At 46.7% G+C, this 21597-nt stretch overlaps 1 protein-coding gene across 4 annotated transcripts in view; it reads left to right on the top strand.

Annotated features, from left to right (window-relative positions):
- Positions 1 to 20897, top strand: part of LOC146622149 (disabled homolog 2-interacting protein-like) — a 31265-nt gene extending 10368 nt beyond the window's left edge. For 3 of the 4 annotated variants that reach the window (XM_085366977.1, XM_085366976.1, XM_085366975.1), the window contains 17 exons: positions 4753 to 4897; positions 10173 to 10345; positions 12141 to 12412; positions 12491 to 12699; positions 12793 to 12937; positions 13061 to 13205; positions 13280 to 13516; positions 13969 to 14158; positions 14239 to 14474; positions 14660 to 14751; positions 14841 to 15323; positions 18026 to 18306; positions 18494 to 18607; positions 18708 to 18830; positions 18904 to 18983; positions 20205 to 20292; positions 20727 to 20897. In XM_085366977.1, the coding sequence (XP_085223103.1) occupies positions 4753 to 4897; positions 10173 to 10345; positions 12141 to 12412; positions 12491 to 12699; positions 12793 to 12937; positions 13061 to 13205; positions 13280 to 13516; positions 13969 to 14158; positions 14239 to 14474; positions 14660 to 14751; positions 14841 to 15323; positions 18026 to 18306; positions 18494 to 18607; positions 18708 to 18830; positions 18904 to 18983; positions 20205 to 20292; positions 20727 to 20897 (3184 nt within the window). Of the gene's footprint in view, positions 1 to 4752; positions 4898 to 10172; positions 10346 to 12140; positions 12413 to 12490; positions 12700 to 12792; positions 12938 to 13060; positions 13206 to 13279; positions 13517 to 13968; positions 14166 to 14221; positions 14475 to 14659; positions 14752 to 14840; positions 15324 to 18025; positions 18307 to 18493; positions 18608 to 18707; positions 18831 to 18903; positions 18984 to 20204; positions 20293 to 20726 lie in introns of all 4 variants that reach the window. The other variant, XM_085366978.1, reaches the window with a different exon arrangement.
- The last annotated feature ends 700 nt before the right edge of the window (positions 20898 to 21597 follow it).

Below are 21597 nucleotides of genomic sequence, written 5' to 3'. Positions count from 1 at the left end.
CTGAGAGTGGTCCTGTTGCTGAGGTTGGTGTCATCCTGTAGTCTCTTACGAACTACCTCCAACGCTTCCGTGACTGGGATGCAAGTGGAGAGAGATGTAATGTCGTATGAGACCATGGTTTCATCTGCCTCCATGATGACATCTCTCACCTTCTCAACAAAATCCAGGATGTTCTGGATGTGGTGTTCAGAGCTGCCTACCAGCGGGTTGAGGATCGAAGCCAGAAGCTTGGAGATGTTATAGGTGACCTAGTTGATCATGCAGACAATCGGTCTTAAAGGTGCACCCTGTTTATGTATCTTCAGTAAACCATACAGACTTGGTGTGGCTCTGGTATGAGGTCTGGTCGATAGCCTTGTCTTGTTCTAACTGCTTCAGACAGTCTATCACCCTCTTCCTGTAACCACTTCCTGGGTCTCATTTCAGGGGCTCAAGTGTTTTTGTCACTGAGCAGTGACAACATGCTAGCTTCAGTCATTGTGCAGATATACTGTTTATGAGGTTTAGTCAGCTGAGTCTGAAGGAGTCACCTGATGATGATGAAACGTTTCTCCCACTGAAAACGTCCAGGTGAACAGAATCAACCTTTGGGATGTACCTACCTGGATGACCGAGTGTGCATCAAGCCTTTGTTAGATGTATTACAGTGTGTTCTTCCTGAGTGCACCTAGAGGTTTGCACCTTGTTGTAAACTCTCTGTCTCTTGGTCTACAGCTTCCCAGCGATGCTCCTGCCATGTTCCTGACCTGGCTTATGTTTCCAATCATTTTAATAAATCTGTCATCATCCACTCTTCTGAGCTGCTCACTGCTCTCATTGTTGTTTCTGCTCTCTGATTATTTTATTCTTGTATTATCAGCCTAGTGATGGCCTCCTTCACTGACATCTTTCATGTCGTGCTTACAGTTAACGGTTATATCAGCTCTGTTATCTGTTATCAGCTTCATTAGTCCTGGAATGATGAGGGAACAGGCTTCACCTTTCAGGCAGGTCCAGTGCCTTTGGGGATTGTGTGTAAACATGTTCGTGAAGTATTAAAACCAAACTTTTATGAACGCCTGAGTTAAAGCTGGGCGCGAGCGTATGCAGCAGCGTCTGAGCGGCTGCGTGTGGAGGTTGGTGTTGATATAAAACCGGGGAGAGATGCGGCGTTTGATTCCTGCCTCGATGACACCAAATGGAAAATTCCACTTTCTGCTGCAGACAGGAAGTGTGTGCGTACAGGACCAGAGAAGAAGAAGCTCAGAGCGGCTGCAATAACACGCGTGTAACCGCAGCCTGTTTAACACATCAACACGTATCGTACATGTGCGCTGCTGGGGGGGGGGGCACCCCTGACAGGCCAGCAGAGGAGACAAGGAGGATAAAGAGGAGCAGAGAGGGAGGAAGTAGGGCAGCCTCACTGCAGGGGAGGGGCAAGAGCTGACAGACAAGGGGGGTGAGTCACATAGAGACAGACAGAGAGAGAGAGAGTGAGGAAGGGGAGGGAGGGCTGAAGCTGTGAAGCATCAGAAACAGCAAACACACACAGACAGACAGACAGGTTCATCCACACAGCATCAGCAGCTTCTCCATCTTCCTCCTCCTCTTCCTCCTGCTCGCTGCTGAAGGAGGCCATGAATTTATAGCTGTCTCCTCCTCCTCCTCAGCAGGATGCTCGGTGAGTGTCTTTGATCCTCTTTGTCCTCCGATCAGAAAAATGTGCTGCAGTGGATTTCTGCTTTGTGTGTGTGTGTGTGTGTGTGTGTGTGTGTGTTGGGGAGGTGCGTGCATGCTGCCGTCTTCCACCTGATTTGCATTTCCATGCATGATTCGTTTCTGTGTGTGCGTTAGCATGGCTGCAATCTGCACATAGCTAGCGTGCTATGCTGTGTTCCTGTGTGTAGCACACAGCATAGCAAGGTTACACACAGACACACACAGACATGCAGCATTAGCCATATAACCAGCTTGTTAAGACAAGATGACGAGCTAACCGAGCAACACACCCGTCCTGCTGTGTGTGTATAAAAAGCTAAAGAGGGTCATCATCATCTTGTTTATCATCAGTTCAATTCAATTTTATTTACACAGCGCCAAATCACAACAACAGTCGCCTCAAGATGCTTTTTTGTGAGGTAGACCCTACAATAATACATACAGAGAAAAGCCCAACAATCATATGACCCCATATGAGAAAGCACTGTGGCGACAGTGGGAAGGAAAAACTCCCTTTTAACAGGAAGAAACCTCCGACAGAACCAGGCTCAGGGAGGGGCGGGGCCATCTGCTGTGATTGGTTGGGGTGATAGAAGGAAGACAGGATAAAGACATGCTGTGGAAGAGAGACAGAGGTTAATAACAGATATGATTCAATGCAGAGAGGTCTGTTAATACATAGTGAGCGAGAAAGGTGACTGGAAAGGAAAAACTCAATGCATCATGGGAATCCCCCGGCAGCCTACGTCTATTGCAGCATAACTAAGGGAGGATTCAGGGTCACCTGGTCCAGCCCTAACTATATGCTTTAGCAAAAAGGAAAGTTTGAAGCCTAATCTTAAAAGTAGAGATAGTGTCTGTCTCCTGAATCCAAACTGGAAGCTGGTTCCACAGAAGAGGGGCCTGAAAACTGAAGGCTCTGCCTCCCATTCTACTTTTAAATACTCTAGGAACAACAAGTAGGCCTGCAGAGCGAGAGCGAAGTGCTCTAATAGGGTGATATGGTACTACAAGGTCATTAAGATAAGATGGGGCCTGATTATTTAAGACCTTGTATGTGAGGAGCAGGATTTTGAATTCTGGATTTAACAGGAAGCCAATCATCATCACTGCTTAGTGTTGACCTGTCCACCTCAGACACCGACAGGCCACGGTGCCTTAAACCTGCAGTCCAGCAGGGGGAGACTCTGCTGTGATTTGTTAGGAGTGAGGAAATGAGCCCAGGTGTTATTCAGGTCTCATTGGATAAAAAGTGATGGTTGTCATGGAAGAGAAGGTCCAGTCACAGTCTGAGAGGAGCGGGAAGCAGGGGGAGGGTTCTGGGGAGGTGGCGTGCAGTGGATCGGACGCTGTGATGGAAATATCGTCACACAGTTTCAGTTCAACGTACCAAATCACAGCATTGCCATGATGTCATTCACTGGTTAGTGATGCCTCCATGTTCATGTTTCCAGAGGTGCTAATGCTAATGCTAGCAGAATCATTTAGCAAGAGTGACATCAAATCAAATTGCACAGCCTTCATGAATGGTCTGTTAGTACAGTAACCTCACAGCAGCCATATTATTGTCAAAAAGGCCACGCCCCTAACATTGCAGACTAAAACGTTTGAGTTATAACAACATGCTTTCCTGTGCACGTGTTATGAAGGAGGAAGCTTGAGTATCAAGCTGTAAACATGTTTATTTCAACATGGCAGTTTGTAGGGACTGACTCACTGCTGCCTCTGCTGCATGGCAGAGGAACTGCAGGTGTGTGGACGAGTGCATTTGGCTCTCAGTGTCCAAATACACCAAAACTACTGGATGGGGTGTTTGAGGTGAGAGGAGGGCTGTCCATCGGACAGTCGGCTGCTGGTCATCGTTCGTACTTCCTGTTGTCGTGTTTACGTCTGTCAGTGATCAGACTCTGACCGTGTCCGTTCACACTGACTCTGTAAGCTCTGCAGCCTCTCCCTGAACTGTGACACATTTGCACATGATAAATAAATAAATGTTGTGGAGAAGCCGAGATCAGCTTTGTTTTCTGCATCGGAGTTAATCAGGTCGGCGTGTGGTGGCTGCCTCCCTGCGCGCTCCGTCAGAGCTGCTGTGGTTGTGTTCGGTCCGGAGGACAGGAAGCTGGGTTTCTGCTTGTTAACAGCTCCGTGGAGGAGTGAGTTATGTAACGAATGGAGGCCTGTGTGGTGGAGACATGCAGAGGTCTCCTCGCTCAGTGATGAACGTGGCCTCAGAGGCTGGTGGAGCATCGAGGCACCGCAACGGGATCTTTCCCAGAGGTGCCCTTTGTTTTAATTCTCGGGCTTTACGAGAGCAGCTGTGCATGATTCACAGCTCAGAATAATCCATATTCATACTCAGCCTGCATCCTCTACCTGAAAAACCCTTCCCTAAAATGCCACTTTCTTCTGAGGGGCAGCACCTCAGACCCATTTCAGAGCGTCAGACATGAAGTCCAGGTGTGCCAATGAGGAGCATCATCTCACGATGCAACAGGAAGCACCAAGCCCAGCATGACATCTGTACGTGTAATCACATGTGCTGCAGCAAAGTTTGGAAGCAGATGAAATGACTCTGGCTGAATATGAATCCTGAGCTTTTACTCCATCACTGGCTCGTACATTTGTTTCTAACGCCGCGTCACACTGTAATACTTCAGAACCGCCTTCTTTTATTAAATGTAACTTTACTTTATGACACCTCAAATGTCTTGAAAAGTATCAAACTGATTGGCTTGTGCTGAACCAATCAGAGGTCCTGATTAGGTTCTCCTTGACCTCCTGAGCTTCAGCCCGACAGTTGTTTCAGCTCCACCTTGCTCTACAGCTCCAGGTGAACCTGATCACACTCGCTGCATCACTCGGTCTCTGTTGTCAGATCCAAGTCAAATCTCATGTTCATTTTTCAGTGTAGATCACCTTCTTTGTGTCCCTGGAGACGTCCAGGAGACGTCCTAGACTTCTCTGACAATCCAGGTTTGGGATCCATGCCTCTGGAAACTCGATGAGTGCGTCTTCCTGTCCTGTTAGTAATCACACTGTGTATGTTTGTTTCAGGTGTGTGATGCGTCGGCTGCGTTGCGGTAGCCAGGAGTCGTTGCTAAGCACTGGCTGTGTATCGTCTCTCGAGCTCAGGATGGACCAATCAGTGATTATTAAGCCGGTTCACTCATCCCTGCTGGGACAGGACTACTGCTTCGAGGTGACGCAAACAACACACACAAACTGCAGCACTCCCAAAACCGAGGTGTCCCAACACAATCATTTACATACTGCTCTGTGCCTGCCTATTACACCAGCCTATTAATCAACCAAAGACCCAGACAGACTTTTAATTCATTTGAAAGCCTGATGCTTAGCCTCGTCCACCCCAGCTGTAAAACTCAGAAACCAGTCTTACTTGTTATCATCTATCGTCCACCTGGGCCTTACACAGAGTTTCTGTCTGATTTCTCAGACTTTTTATCTAATTTAGTTCTGAGCTCAGATAAAATAATTATTGTGGGTGATTTTAACATCCATGTAGATGCTAAAAATGACAGCCTCAACATGGCATTTAATCTGTTATTAGACTCAATTGGCTTCTCTCAACATGTAAAAGAACCCACCCACCACTTTAATCACACTCTAGATCTTGTTTTAACATATGGCGTAGAAACTGAACATTTAACAGTGTTTCCTGAAAACCCTCTCCTGTCTGATCATTTCCTGATAACATTTACATTTACAATAATTGATTACACAGCGGTGGAGAGTAGACTTTATCACAGTAGATGTCTTTCTGAAAGCACTGTAACTAAGTTTAAGAATATAATCCACCCACTGTTATCATCTTCAATGCCCTGTACCAACACAGAGCAGAGCAGCTATCTGAACGCTGCTCCAACAGAGGTCGATTATCTTGTTAATAATTTCACCTCCTCACTACGTACGACTCTGGATACTGTAGCTCCTGTGAAAACTAAGGTCTCTAATCAGAAGTACCTGACTCCGTGGTATAATTCTCAAACACGTAGCCTAAAGCAGATGACTCGTAATCTGGAGAGGAAATGGCGTGTCACAAATTTAGAGGATCATCATTTAGCCTGGAGAAATAGTTTGCTGCTTTATAAGAAAGCCCTCCACAAAGCCAGAACATCTTACTATTCATCACTGATTGAAGAAAATAAGAACAACCCCAGGTTTCTCTTCAGCTCTGTAGCCAGGCTGACAAACAGTCAGAGCTCTGTTGAGCCAACCATCCCTTTAACGTTAACTAGTAATGACTTCATGAACTTCTTCACAAATACAATTTTTATCATTAGAGAAAAAATTACCCATAATCATCCCACAGATGTAATATTATCTACAGCTACTCTTAGTACCATCGATGTTAAGTTAGACTCTTTTTCTCCAATTGATCTTTCTGAGTTAACTTCAATAATTACTTCCTCCAAACCATCAACGTGTCTTTTAGACCCCATTCCTACAAAACTGCTCAAAGAAGTCCTGCCATTAATTAATTCTTCGATCTTAAATATGATCAACCTATCTCTAATAATCAGCTATGTACCACAGGCCTTCAAGCTGGCTGTAGTTAAACCTTTACTCAAAAAGCATCTCTAGACCCAGCAGTCTTAGCTAATTATAGGCCAATCTCCAACCTTCCTTTCATATCAAACATCCTTGAAAGAGTAGTTGTCAAACAGCTAACAGATCATCTGCAGAGGTTTATTTGAAGAGTTTCAGTCAGGTTTCAGAGCTCATCACAGCACAGAAACAGCTTTAGTGAAGGTTACAAATGATCTTCTTATGGCCTCTGACAGTGGACTCATCTCTGTGCTTGTCCTGCTAGACCTCAGTGCAGCGTTCCATACTGTCGACCATAATATCCTATTAGAGCGATTAGAACATGCTGTAGGTATTACAGGTACTGCACTGCAGTGGTTTGTATCATATCTATCTAATAGACTCCAGTTTGTGCATGTAAATGGAGAGTCCTCTTCACACACTGAGGTTAATTATGGAGTTCCACAGGGTTCAGTGCTAGGACCAATTCTGTTTACATTATACATGCTTCCCTTAGGCAGCATCATTAGAAGACAGAGCATACATTTACACTGCTATGCAGATGACACCCAGCTCTATCTGTCCATGAAGCCAGATAACACACACCAATGAGTTAAACTGCAGGAATGTCTTGAAGACATAAAGACCTGGATGGCCGCTAACTTTCTGCTTCTTCATTCAGATCAAACTGAGGTTATTGTACTCGGCCCTGAAAATCTTAGAAATATGGTATCTAACCAGATTCTTACTCTGGATGGCATTACCTTGGCCTCCAGTAACGCTGTGAGGAACCTTGGAGTCATTTCTGACCAGGACATGTCCTTCAATGCACATATTAAACAAATATGTAAGACTGCTTTCTTCCATTTGCGCAACATCTCTAAAGTTAGAAATATCCTGTCTCAGAGTGACGCTGAAAAACTAGTTCATGCATTTATTACTTCCAGGCTGGACGACTGTAATTCATTATTATCAGGAAGTCCTAGAAACTCCCTGAAAAGCCTTCAGCTAATCCAAAATGCTGCAGCAAGAGTCCTGACAGGGACTAGAAAGAGAGAGCATATTTCTCCTGTTTTGGCTTCCTGTTAAATCCAGAATTCAAAATCCTGCTCCTCACATACAAGGTCTTAAATAATCATGCCCCATCTTATCTTAATGACCTTGTAGTACCATATCACCCTATTAGAGCACTTTGCTCTCGCTCTGCAGGCCTACTTGTTGTTCCTAGAGTATTTAAAAGTAGAATGGGAGGCAGAGCCTTCAGTTTTCAGGCCCCTCTTCAAATCAAATCAAATCAAATCAAATCACTTTTATTGTCACATCACATGTGCAGGCACACTGGCACAGCACATGCGAGTGAAATTCTTGTGTGCGAGCCCCACAAGCAACAGAGATGTGCAAACACAACAACACAAACGAGCAAAATACAAGAATGGCCAACCTGAAACTAATAAATATATGTACAATATATAATAGTGTATGCATTTCTGGATGTGTATACTAAATATTTTCGTGTGTGTGTGTGTGTGTGTGTGTGTGTGTGTGTGTACACATTTTTACAAATTAAATAGTAAAAAAAATAAAATAAATAATAATAATAATAAAATATATAAAAATATACAGAGTTGAATATGTGCAAAACAGTGGCATTACTGTACAGTATGGAGTGCATAATGTTGAAGTTCCAGTAGTGAAGCTGAGGTGTCTATGACGTGTTCAGCAGTCTGATGGCCTGATGGAAAAAGCTGTCTCTCAGTCTGCTGGTTCGGGACCGGATGCTGCAGAACCTCCTTCCTGATGGAAGCAGTCTGAACAGTTTATGCTGGGGTGACTGGAGTCCTTGATGATCCTCCCCGCTTTCCTCAGGCACCGCTTCCTGTAGATGTCTTGGAGGGAGGGAAGCTCACCTCCAATTATCCATTCAGAGCACCGCACTACTCGCTGGAGAGCTTTGCAGTTGTAGGCGGTGCTGTTGCCATACCAGGTGGTGATGCATCCAGTGAGGATGCTCTCAATGGCACAGTGATAGAAGGTCCTGAGGATGCGGGGGCTCATGCCGAATCTTTTCAGTCTCCTGAGAAAGAAGAGGCGCTGCTGCGCCTTCTTCACTGTTTTGTTTGTGTGTACTGACCACGTAAGATCCTCAGCCAGATGTACTCCAAGGAACCGGAAGCTGCTCACTCTCTCCACAGCAGCGCCGTTGATGGTGATGGGGGTGTGTACTTCTCTGCACCTCCGGAAGTCCACTATCAACTCCTTTGTCTTTGCGACGTTGAGGGTGAGATGGTTGTCTTGACACCAGTGGGTCAGGGCGCTGACCTCCTCCCTGTAAGCCGTCTCATCACCGTTGGTGATAAGACCCATCACTGTAGTGTCGTCCGCAAACTTCACAATGATGTTGGAGCTGTTAGTGGCTGTGCAGTCGTAGGTGTAGAGTGGAACCAGCTTCCAGTTTGGATTCAGGAGACAGACACTATCTCTACTTTCAAGATTAGGCTTCAAACTTTCCTTTTTGCTAAAGCATATAGTTAGGGCTGGACCAGGTGACCCTGAATCCTCCCTTAGTTATGCTGCAATAGACGTAGGCTGCCGGGGATTCCCATGATGCATTGAGTTTTTCCTTTCCAGTCACCTTTCTCACTCACTATGTGTTAACAGACCTCTCTGCACCGAATCATATCTGTTATTAACCTCTGTCTCTCTTCCACAGCATGTCTTTATCCTGTCTTCCTTCTCTCACCCCAACCAATCACAGCAGATGGCCCCGCCCCTCCCTGAGCCTGGTTCTGCTGGAGGTTTCTTCCTGTTAAAAGGGAGTTTTTCCTTCCCACTGTCGCCAAAGTGCTGCTCATAGGGGATCATATGATTGTTGGGTTTTTCTCTGTATGTATTATTGTAGGGTCTACCTCACAATATAAAGCGCCTTGAGGCGAATGTTGTTGTGATTTGGCGCTGTGTAAAAAAAATTGCATTGAACTGAATTGAATTGACCTGCGTTACCTCACAATTCCAGCAGAGGGCAGGGCAGAATCCCAACTGTAAAACACAAATATGACGAAGCTTCGTGATCGAGGTTTCTGATCACCATCAGATCCATTGTTGTGTTTCACACGGATCAGTTTCCGACTTGTTTTCATTTATTTTTTACAGGTTTTCATCTCAACTTTCAAAATGTCTTTTATTTTGAAAGAATGTTTATCAGAATAACCGCAGCCTCGTTTAACGCCTTCAAATCTACCAGAGGAAGTGACATTATTACAGAACATCTGTTCAACCAATGATTTTCATCAGATTTCCACGTCTCCTTCATCGAGCTGTAAATCAAGTTTAAAGTCTCACAGCTCCGATGTGCAGCCATCGCCTTACTGAGCGTGCTGAGTAACAAAATCATTCACTTTAGTTCAAAGTGAAAATCTTCAAAGCAAAGTTTCTGCTGCTTTCACCTCTCAGATTATTTTACAGAGAAATGTTTACATTGTTTAGCGACTTTATCACCAAATGGTAATGTCTCTGATTGGAATGTGCTCATTTTGTATAAAACCACTAGCTCTAATCTGGCTTAACAGAGAACCGATAACCTCGGCGGTGTTATCTCTGATGAACGCCTGACTTTGTTGAGCTGCGTGCGGCCCTGAGACTCGTCTGCATTTCATCCACACAAACAGCAAACAGAGTTTCAGGAACTACAGATGTTACCTGATCGGACACGTTGAGGTCAGAGTCATCATCCGAGATGGCTCTGACTGTAACCCTCGTCATCAGGACTTTCTCATGGTTGGAAACATTTTTCTGTCATGTTTTGTTAATCAGGTCACAAAAACGATCCAAAGCTTCTCTCTCAGAGGGACAGCGTTTGGTTGGAAGACACAAGGGTTTCACTCAGCTGACATCGGTGCCCTCTTGTGTCTCCGTGGTTGCCTGTCTCCTAGGTAACAACCTCGACGGGAACAAAGTGTTTCTCGTGTCGCTCAGCAGCAGAAAGAGACAAATGGATGGAGAACCTGCGACGTGCTGTTCACCCCAACAAGGACAACAGCCGGCGGCTGGAGAACGTGCTGACGGTGTGGGTGGTGGAGGCCAAAGACCTGCCCGCCAAGAAACGGTAGGCGGCGCTGCACCAGCCCACCTGCTCCAAGTATCACAGTTACATCTGTGAGCTGCAGGGAAACAGTAGAACACAAACAGTAATCCTACTATGTTTAGTGCAGGTAGTAACTAGATTACTTCTACTACATGTAGTAATCAGAGCATTTGTGCTACCGGCAGTAATTAGAGTATCGCAGACATTCCTGCAGTTTAACTAATCCGGTCGTTAAGTGATGACGTGACGAATCCTACTTCCGGGTCTAAAGTAGTCTGCGTTTAATATGGCTTTTGTGTTGTTAACATGTTTAATGTTTTGTATTTTCTTCTATTTGATCTCAAAAAGCTCCTAAAACAGTCAGTGATCACTGTTGACCTCCCTCGGCTTTTATTACCGCTAATCATTTATTTAAGCTCAGTTTTTAAAACCTTAGGATGTAACTACAGCCCAGCCCATGCAGCAGTATATGAATGACTAACCTCGTATTGTGGATGGATTATCTCAGTTGTTCTCCTGGCTGAAGTTTGGTCCTTTTACAGCATCCTGCCATGCGATTACATTTGTTCCTGACCACCGAGAACACTCACGTTAACTTTTATCGAGTGGAAAAAAAGTTAGCTTGTTTATATTATGCTAACATAGCTGTGTCGCTAGCGGTCACGTAGCACATCATTATATAGCAGCTAGCCCAACTTCAGTAACCCTACAAACGTCACTGCTGTTTAGTTTTCTGTCTTCATTTATGTTGGAAGTGATAACAGAGCTGTACGTTTGCATTTGTTTCCAAAACCCCGCAGTCAGGACATGCTATATTGTATTTAGATAGAAGCTAGCGAGCTAACTCCCTGCTAACTTCTAACTCCGTTAAATGTCATAAATTCCGTTTTCATGGATGCCTGGATGTTAAACTCAATTGTTACACCTGGTAGAGCAGAACGCTGATCATTTTATTAAAGATGAAAGACTTTAGACAGTTTTTCAACTCTCAGTAATGCCATAGTGATCGTTTGATATATGGACCTGCAGCAGAGTTTAGGCCCAGACACGGCTAGTGACGTCAGACTTAACGACCGGATAGTGTGTGTGGACACATAAAGTTGGGTGTCATCTGCATAGCAGTGTAAATGTATGTTACGCCTTCTAAAGGTGGACGTGGCTCGCACTGTGCTGGCGCTAGCTAGAGCGAAGGACCCAACATCTGTGTCGCGCTGGGTGCTGCAGTCAATTTTTACAGCTGCTGTACGTGTACGAGATGCGCCCGCTTCCTGTCATTTCCAAACACGTATCTCTGACTTTGTTTAGTTAGTGACGTTTCCACAGCACAGCTCTCCTGCCGAGGTCCACAGAGACATGAAACAAATGACTTACTCAAAGCAGTTGTACTATGAGCACGGCGTGCGCGCGCCCTCGCTGGCGTGCACTTTGCTTGACGCAGCAGGAAACTGCTGCAATCGAAATGAATATGTTTCTATTAGATTACTGTGATTCAAACCACTTGCAGTAATCATAGTACTTGTACTGCATATAATAACTGCAGGACTTGTGCTGCAGATAATAATGGTAGTACTTTTACTGCAAACAGCTATTGCAGTACTTATATTGTAGATTGCTGAAGTGTGCTGCAGATAGTAGTTGTAGTACTGTAGGTATTTATTTATTTATTCTGTGTACTACTGAATCTGTTTATTTGTATTCAAACACAGTACTGCTGTACTTATTCTTAGTTTATGTGTAGTTTTACAGTTTGCACCTTCGATCCATGAGGACGACATTTCACACGACCCGACCACTAATCACAGTACATGTACTGCAGGTACTTCTGCGAGCTGTGTCTGGACGATAGCCTCTACGCTCGGACGTCCTGTAAGCTGAAAACTGACAACATCTTCTGGGGCGAGCGCTTCGATTTCAGCAGCCTCCCACCTGTCGCCTCCATCACGCTGCACCTGTACAAGGACACCGACCGGAAGAGGAAGAAGGACAAAAGCAGCTACGTCGGGTTAGTCAACATCCCGGTCGCCACGGTGACTGGCAGACAGCTGGTGGAGAAGTGGTACACACTGAGCACGCCCAGTACAATCCGAGGTATGTAGATCCACTCGGGCTCGTGCGCTGAGGTGTCTCATTTGTGTCACCCTCTTAACCTGTCCCACCCGATTTCAGGTAAGTCGTCTGTGCCAACAGTGAGGGTCAAAGCACGTTACCAGAGTATCGTCATCCTGCCGATGGAGCAGTACAAAGAGTTTGCGGAGTACATCAGTTCCAACTACCTGCTGCTCTGCTCCACCTTGGAGGCCTCAATCAGCCTGAGAGCGAAGGAGGAGCTCGCTGCTGCACTCGTGCACATCCTGCACAGCACGGGCAAGGCCAAGGTAACCCCGCCCACCACACCTGAACTCTACACCTGGCCTGCCACCACCACCTGTTCTTCTTTCAGCCCAGTGACCTTTCACCCCTCACTGCAGGACTTCCTGACCGACCTGATGATGTCAGAGGTGGACCGTTGCCGTGACAACGACCAGCTGATCTTTAGAGAGAACACATTGGCGACCAAAAGCATTGAGGAATACCTGAAGCTGATTGGACAGAAATACCTACAGGATGCACTTGGTACACACACACACACACACACACACAAGCCCCCCTGTGTGCTTATTGTGATATTTATTGATCAGCTGTGTGTGTGTGTGTGTGTGTGTGTGTGTGTGTGTGTGTGTGTGTGTGTGTGTCCAGGTGAGTTCATCAAAGCTCTGTACGAGTCTGATGAGAACTGTGAGGTGGACCCGTCTCGCTGTGCGACCTCTGACCTCGCGGAGCATCAGGCCAACCTGAGGATGTGCTGCGAGCTGGCATTTTGCAAAATTCTTGACTCATACAGGTACGCACACAAGATCACGCACACCACTGACGCTCCAGGCCGGCACACGCTGACTCTTGCCGATTGTCACTCAGGGTCTTCCCCCGGGAGCTGAAGGAGGTGTTTGGGTCATGGCGGCAGGAATGCGGCAACCGAGGACGGCCAGACATCAGCGAGCGCCTCATCAGCGCCTCGCTGTTCTTGCGCTTCCTGTGTCCGGCCGTGATGTCGCCATCACTATTCGACCTGATGCAGGAATACCCTGATGAACGCACAGCGAGAACCCTGACGCTGATCGCCAAAGTGATTCAGAACCTTGCCAACTTCAGCAAGTACGCCACGGCTTTTATTGTGAAACAATACAGGGCTTTTATTTGGAAAGGACAGCAGCCTTTTTTCTAACGGGGTGTAGGCCTTTTATTTTGATGGAATACAGGGTTTTTATTTTGAAAGGACTCCAAGGCTTTTATTCTAAAGGAGCAAAGAATTTTAAAAAGAATTTATTTTGAAAGCAGTTTAGGGCTTTTTTTAAAGGACTTTTATTCTGAAGGAGTGATGAGTATTTATGGTGAAGGAGTGGAAGGCTTTTAGTTCTGAAAGGAGTTCAGGACCAGTATTCTGGAAGAAGCCCAGGGCTTTTATTGTGACGTACCAAGCCTGTTCTGAAGTAGTGCAGAGCTTTTACTTTGAAGTCTTTGTACCTGCACTGTGCACGGCTACCTGCCAACTGTATGCGTGCGTGCATGCTGACCTGCTGACGCTGGCGGTCTTACCTGTCGCGCAGGTTCGGCACTAAGGAGGAGTACATGCTGTTCATGAATGACTTTGTGGAGCGGCAGTGGAGCAGCATGCAGCGCTTCCTGCAGGAGATCTCGAACCCCGACGGGCTGAACCACACCGCCGGCTTTGACGGGTACATCGACCTCGGCCGTGAGCTGTCCAGCCTGCACACCCTGCTGACTGAGCTCGACCAGGTAATGCACCTGTCTTGGCAGATGACTCACCTGCCTGCCCAGGTAACTCCCTGACTGCTCTCTCTCTCTGTTTTCTCCAGTCGTGCCTGTCGAAGCTCGGCCCTCTTCCTCGAATCCTCAGAGACGTATCGGCAGCGCTTGCCAATCCAGGGGGTGTGGCCAGTGCAGGGGGCGTATCTGTTTCTTCCCCAGAGCCTCAACGTGTAGTGTCTCCGCCCCCTCTCTCCCCAGCCCCCCTGTCTCCGCCCCTTTCTCCACCTCTGGCGACCTGTAATCCCTCTGTTGGCCTGCAGGGCAGCATGGGACTTGATGGAGGGTTAGCATCCTGTGTTTCCTGTTAGCATTAGCATCCCCAGTGGTGAACAGAGAGGGCTCTCACATGGAGCTTCTGCACATGCTCACAGTTGTCTGTGCATGCCAGCGCAGGAAGAGTCTGGCTGATGCATGGCTTAAATATCTGACGTGTTATCTGTGTGTGTGTGTGTGTGTGTGTGTGTATAGATTGGTGGATTTCACCAGACTCCCCTCGCCGACTCCTGAGAACAAAGACTTGTTTTTCGTCACTAAAGGGTCGAGCCTACAGCCTGCATCAGGTGACCTTTCACCTCTCTTCTTTATCCACTTTCCCATTTCTCCACCACTCTGTCACCCCTGACTCTTCCTGTGATGTCACTTTCTCCAGGCATGCAGGGTTCTCCAGCACCAAGCTCATCCTACTCAGAGTCCAATGAGAATGAGGCAGCGTTTGAAATGACCAATGGAGGTCGGAGAGAGGGGTCCGAGCTGAACAACGAGAGCCGCAGCTTGTCTCTGGTGGACCTGCATGACACCTCCCCTGGCGACGGCCTCGACGATGGTCAGTGGCAGCGCAGGACGGGGCTCCTCCCCCTCTCCTTCCAGAATCCCGTCTATCACATGACCACCACATCACCGCGGCAGCCACAGCAGCAGCAGCAGGCCGACGCCACACCCTCAGACGGCTCGGTGGGGTCGCAGGGAAATGCAGACGACAGGAACACCATGGTGACCAAACCGGCGTTTCTTACCCAGATGTCAGTGGGACTGACAGGGGGGGAGAGGGGGGAGAGGATGTCTGCTATGTCGAGCAGCAGCAGTGGCGAGGAGTACTCGCGGCGAGCGCTGTCCCTCAGCGAGACACTCACAGGTAGAGTCCAGGGTCGGGGGTCAGAAGCAACAGGAAGTGTTTGTGTGTGTCAGTGCTAGGACCAATTCTGTTTACATTACAGGGAGTGCAGAATTATTAGGCAAATGAGTATTTTGTCCACATCATCCTCTTCATGCATGTTGTCTTACTCCAAGCTGTATAGGCTCGAAAGCCTACTACCAATTAAGCATATTAGGTGATGTGCATCTCTGTAATGAGAAGGGGTGTGGTCTAATGACATCAACACCCTATATCAGGTGTGCATAATTATTAGGCAACGTCCTTTCCTTTGGCAAAATGGGTCAAAAGAAGGACTTGACAGGCTCAGAAAAGTCAAAAATAGTGAGATATCTTGCAGAGGGATGCAGCAGTCTCAAAATTGCAAAGCTTCTGAAGCGTGATCATCGAACAATCAAGCGTTTCATTCAAAATAGTCAACAGGGTCGCAAGAAGCGTGTGGAAAAACCAAGGCGCAAAATAACTGCCCATGAACTGAGAAAAGTCAAGCGTGCAGCTGCCAAGATGCCACTTGCCACCAGTTTGGCCATATTTCAGAGCTGCAACATCACTGGAGTGCCCAAAAGCACAAGGTGTGCAATACTCAGAGACATGGCCAAGGTAAGAAAGGCTGAAAGACGACCACCACTGAACAAGACACACAAGCTGAAACGTCAAGACTGGGCCAAGAAATATCTCAAGACTGGTTTTTCTAAGGTTTTATGGACTGATGAAATGAGAGTGAGTCTTGATGGGCCAGATGGATGGGCCCGTGGCTGGATTGGTAAAGGGCAGAGAGCTCCAGTCCCACTCAGACGCCAGCAAGGTGGAGGTGGAGTACTGGTTTGGGCTGGTATCATCAAAGATGAGCTTGTGGGGCCTTTTCGGGTTGAGGATGGAGTCAAGCTCAACTCCCAGTCCTACTGCCAGTTTCTGGAAGACACCTTCTTCAAGCAGTGGTACAGGAAGAAGTCTGCATCCTTCAAGAAAAACATGATTTCCATGCAGGACAATGCTCCATCACACGCGTCCAAGTACTCCACAGCGTGGCTGGCAAGAAAGGGTATAAAAGAAGAAAAACTAATGACATGGCCTCCTTGTTCACCTGATCTGAACCCCATTGAGAACCTGTGGTCCATCATCAAATGTGAGATTTACAAGGAGGGAAAACAGTACACCTCTCTGAACAGTGTCTGGGAGGCTGTGGTTGCTGCTGCACGCAATGTTGATGGTGAACAGATCAAAACACTGACAGAATCCATGGATGGCAGGCTTTTGAGTGTCCTTGCAAAGAAAGGTGGCTATATTGGTCGCTGATTTGTTTTTGTTTTGTTTTTGAATGTCAGAAATGTATATTTGTGAATGTGGAGATGTTATATTGGTTTCACTGGTAAAAATAAATAATTGAAATGGGTATATATTTGTTTTTTGTTAAGTTGTCTAATAATTATGCACAGTAATAGTCACCTGCACACACAGATATCCCCCTAAAATAGCTCAAACTAAAAACAAACTAAAAACTACTTCCAGAAACATTCAGCTTTGATATTAATGAGTTTTTTGGGTTCATTGAGAACATGGTTGTTGTTCAATAATAAAATTATTCCTCAAAAATACAACTTGCCTAATAATTCTGCACTCCCTGTATACATGCTTCCCTTAGGCAGCATCATTAGAAGACATAGCATACATTTACACTGCTATGCAGATGACACCCAGCTCTATCTGTCCATGAAGCCAGATAACACACACCAATGAGTTAAACTGCAGGAATGTCTTAAAGACATAAAGACCTGGATGGCCGCTAACTTTCTGCTTCTTCATTCAGATCAAACTGAGGTTATTGTACTCGGCCCTGAAAATCTTAGAAATATGGTATCTAACCAGATTCTTACTCTGGATGGCATTACCTCGGCCTCCAGTAACACTGTGAGGAACCTTGGAGTCATTTTTGACCAGGACATGTCCTTCAACGCACATATTAAACAAATATGTAAGACTGCTTTCTTCCATTTGTGCAACATCTCTAAAGTTAGAAATATCCTGTCTCAGAGTGAAGCTGAAAAACTAGTTCATGCATTTATTACTTCCAGGCTGGACGACTGTAATTCATTATTATCAGGAAGTCCTAGAAACTCCCTGAAAAGCCTTCAGCTAATCCAAAATGCTGCAGCAAGAGTCCTGACAGGGACTAGAAAGAGAGCAGATTTCTCCTGTTTTGGCTTCCTGTTAGAAAAATTCAAAATTCTTCTGTGGAATGTTCTAATCGCTGTAATAGGATATTATGGTCGACAGTATCGAACGCTGCACTGAGGTCTAGCAGGACAAGCACAGAGATGAGTCCACTGTCAGAGGCCATAAGAAGATCATTTGTAACCTTCACTAAAGCTGTTTCTGTGCTGTGATGAGCTCTGAAACCTGACTGAAACTCTTCAAATAAACCTCTGCAGATGATCTGTTAGCTGTTTGACAACTACTCTTTCAAGGATGTTTGATATGAAAGGAAGGTTGGAGATTGGCCTATAATTAGCTAAGACTGCTGGGTAAAACCGAAACCAAGATCTAGAGTGTGATTAAAGTGGTGGGTGGGTTTTTGCCATTAGCTACAATCACACTCACAACCAGCAAATTGCTTTATATTTTTGGACGAGGCCTGAAGTTTGAGGATCAGGTCTGATTTACCTTTGATTGCTCCCACCTTTCAGGTAGCTCCGTCCCACCTCGGCAGAACTCCTCGGGCCCCCAGAGACGAATTGATCAGCCTCCTCCTCCGTCCTCAGCTCCACCCGGACCTCCTCGAGGCCGGACGCCTCCCAGCATGCTCAGCGGCGGCAGTGGTGCAGGATCCGCCTACCCCCCACGTCCCACCTCTGGCAGCATGATGTCATCGAGCCCTGATTGGCCAACCAGCAGCCAGTCGCGGCTCAGACAGATGTCGTCATCGTCCAAAGGAGATAGCCCTGAGAAGCAGCGGCCGGCTGCCAAGGTAACTAGGCTGTTACCACGGTACCATGGAGTCATTTTGTTCAAGCTTTCCTGATTTAATGATCAGATGCAAGGAGGCGGTCCTCCATACTTGTTTAAAGCTTTTTCTGAAGTGACCCACCCAGAGGACGTACCTGGACTGTCTAAGGTCGTGGGCGGTACCTGTTCAGGTGTGTTTGTGTGTCCAGGCTCCGTCTCCCTGCGCGTTAGACCGTACGGCAGCCTGGCTGCTCAACATGAACTCCACCTCCTCCTATGGTGAGGCTGAGGATGATCGCCATGATGACAGCCTCGTGGAGAAGGTAAGGTTCTCAAAGTTCTGGGTCAACACTGGTTCTACTGGTCCTGCTGGTTCTGACGGTGTGTGTGTGTGTGTGTGTGTGTGTGTGTGTGTGTGTGCAGTACCAGCAGGAGATTGCGTTGCTGCAGGAGAAGTTGCGCATTGCTGCACTGCGTCAGGAGGAGTGTGAAGCACGTCTGATGGTCCAGGATCAGCAGAATCAGCGCATGCTGCAGGAGTACCAGGTCTGTGACCCACCTGCAGAGAAGCTCAGTCACATGACACAGCAAGACCAATAGCAGTGTGCGTGTGTTTTAGGCTCGTTTGGAGGACACAGAGAGTCGGCTAAGGAGACTGCAGGACGACAAAGACCTGCAGATGAACAGCATCATCAGCAGGTGGGAACACCTGTGTGCATTACCATAGAAACAGTACTTGAGGGTTGTGCTTGTTCACCTTAGCAAACAGACAACAAGGAAAAAGACTTCTCAGCAGCCACCTAGAGGTTGAACTGTGAACTGCAGCACCAGCTCCACTGTGCTCGACCGATTCAGATGTCAGAAATAATCAACTTCACCTGACACCTGTCAGGTGCCTGTCTCTCTGTCCATCTGTCTGCCCGTCTGTCTCTCTGTCTGTTTGTCTCTATTCCTGTCTGTTTGTCTCTCTGTCTGTCCATCTTTCTCTCTGTCTGTTTGTCTCTCTGTCTGCCCGTCTGTCTCTCTGCCTGCCTGTCTGTCTATTTGTCTCTCTGTCTATTCATCTGTCCATCTTTCTCTCTCTCTGTCCGTCTGTCTCTCTGTCTTTCTGTCTGAGCAAATGTCTGTCTGATCACCTGTCAGTCTGTCTCTCTTTTTATCTGTCTGTCTGATCACCTGTCTCCCTGTCTGTCTGTCTGTCTGATCGCCTGTCTGTCTGTCCGTCCTTTTGTCTGTCCTTTTGTCTGTCTCTCTGTCTGTCTGATCACTTGTCTCTCCATTTGTCTGTCTGTCTGATCACCTGTCTGTCTGTCTGTCTCTCTGTTTGTCTGTCTGTCTGATCACCTGTCTCTCTGTCTGTCTGATTACCTGTCTGTCTGTCTCTCTGTCTGTCTGATCGCCTGTCTGTCTGATCACCTGTCTCTCTGTCTGTCTGATCGCCTGTCTCTCTGTCTGTCTGATCGCCTGTCTCTCTGTCTGTCTGATCGCCTGTCTCTCTGTCTGTCTGATCGCCTGTCTGTCTGATCACTTGTCTCTCCGTCTGATCACCTGTCTGTCTGTCTCTCTGTCTGATTACCTGTCTCTCTCTCTGTCTGATTACCTGTCTCTCTCTCTGTCTGATCACCTGTCTCTCTCTCTGTCTGATCACCTGTCTCTCTGTCTGTCTGATCACTTGTCTCTCCATTTGTCTGTCTGTCTGATCACCTGTCTCTCTGTCTGTCTCTCTGTTTGTCTGTCTGATCACCTGTCTCTCTGTCTGTCTGTCTGTCTGATCACCTGTCTCTCTGTCTGTCTGTCTGTCTGATCACCTGTCTCTCTGTCTGTCTGTCTGTCTGATCACCTGTCTGTCTGTCTCTCTGTTTGTCTGTCTGATCACCTGTCTCTGTCTGTCTGATCACCTGTCTGTCTGATCACCTGCAGGTTGATGGCGGTGGAGGAAGAGTTAAAGAAGGATCACTCTGACATGCAGGCTGTGGTTGACTCGAAGCAGAAGATTATAGAGGCACAGGTACGTCTCCATCACCTGAAATCTGTATTTGAAGCCTCAGAGTTTACGACTGTAGAAGTGACCATATTTTGCCCAGTGATGGTGGAAACAGGTGGAAGTGCTCATAAGCTACTCCAGCGTCATTATGGCGTCTTAAAAGACGTCTCGAGCTGTTCTCCATCCCGGAATGAAGCTAACAGTAGCTAGCATAGCTGAGTTTTGATGCATGTCTGTAAAACCATTTTATGCGTACGACATAATTAGGTGAAATATGTTAGTGAAAAACATTTAATGTTCTTCATATTTAAAGCGTATTAGCAGCACAAACAGGAACAAATGTAAAATCCCACCTCCCTGTGACAGCTGACTAAAGATCCCAGGTGGACATAAGTGGACCTGCAGGTTTGTTTTGAGCTTACTGTCTCACCTGCCCGTCTCACCTGTCTGACTCTCAGGAGAAGAGGATTGCGAGTCTTGACGCAGCGAACACTCGTCTGATGGCGGCTCTAACTCAGCTGAAGGAGCGTTATGCCGTGACATCACAGAGGAACGGCCTGTCTCCGAGCAACACGTCATCGCTGCAGATCACCGAGAACGGAGAGTTCCGCAACTCTGGCAACTGCTGAGCTCTAACTGGCTGTACTGCAAGGAGAGGGAGGTGCTTAGCCTTACGAGGCCCATAGAGGCGGGGCTAACCCATAGACTTTTACAGATGAACCTCTGACCTTAATCCAACTCATTTCCTGTTTTTGTTTTGCACGTTTTCTCTTTGAACTAGTTAGAGTATGACATCATATCCCGTTTACGTTTTGGTACTTCCTGTTACAAATCAGAAAAACGGTCCCGAAACCAAAATGGACATTTTATGACAAGACATGAAGCAACCCCACCTGTACGTGGCTCCAGGCTGGAGGAACATATTAATTGTTTTAGACGCTTTGACTTTCGATTGTATTTTAAAGGAACAGTCCGACCTTTGTGTCCGAGCTGCCTCACGGAAACTTGCTCATCCCGGTTAGCCTAGCTTAGCACAAAGACTAGAAGCAGCACCACAACTCCAAGTGATTGTGTTGGCCCCTCAGGGCTTCCGTAGCTTTGAATATTTTGGTCACATGGGCGAGGCGTGGGAGAGTTAGAGATGCTAGTTTGTTGTTTCAGAGAATTCTGATTTTAATGTAAACACCAGATTTTATTGTAAAGCGGTCCAAACTTTAAATTGTGATGAATAGTTTGTGAACACGTGCACACTCAGACTCTCTCAGACTGTCTCTGCTGTGCTCACTGTGGCTTCTGTCTCCGTGTTTATGTTTCCTCTTATTGTTATTT

The sequence above is a fragment of the Diplotaxodon limnothrissa genome, linkage group LG12 (assembly GCF_057381915.1).
Source record: "Diplotaxodon limnothrissa isolate DT_005_m linkage group LG12, D_limnothrissa_male_GT1.1, whole genome shotgun sequence".
NCBI lineage: Eukaryota > Metazoa > Chordata > Actinopteri > Cichliformes > Cichlidae > Diplotaxodon > Diplotaxodon limnothrissa.
This window is presented reverse-complemented; position numbering and strand designations above follow the sequence as displayed.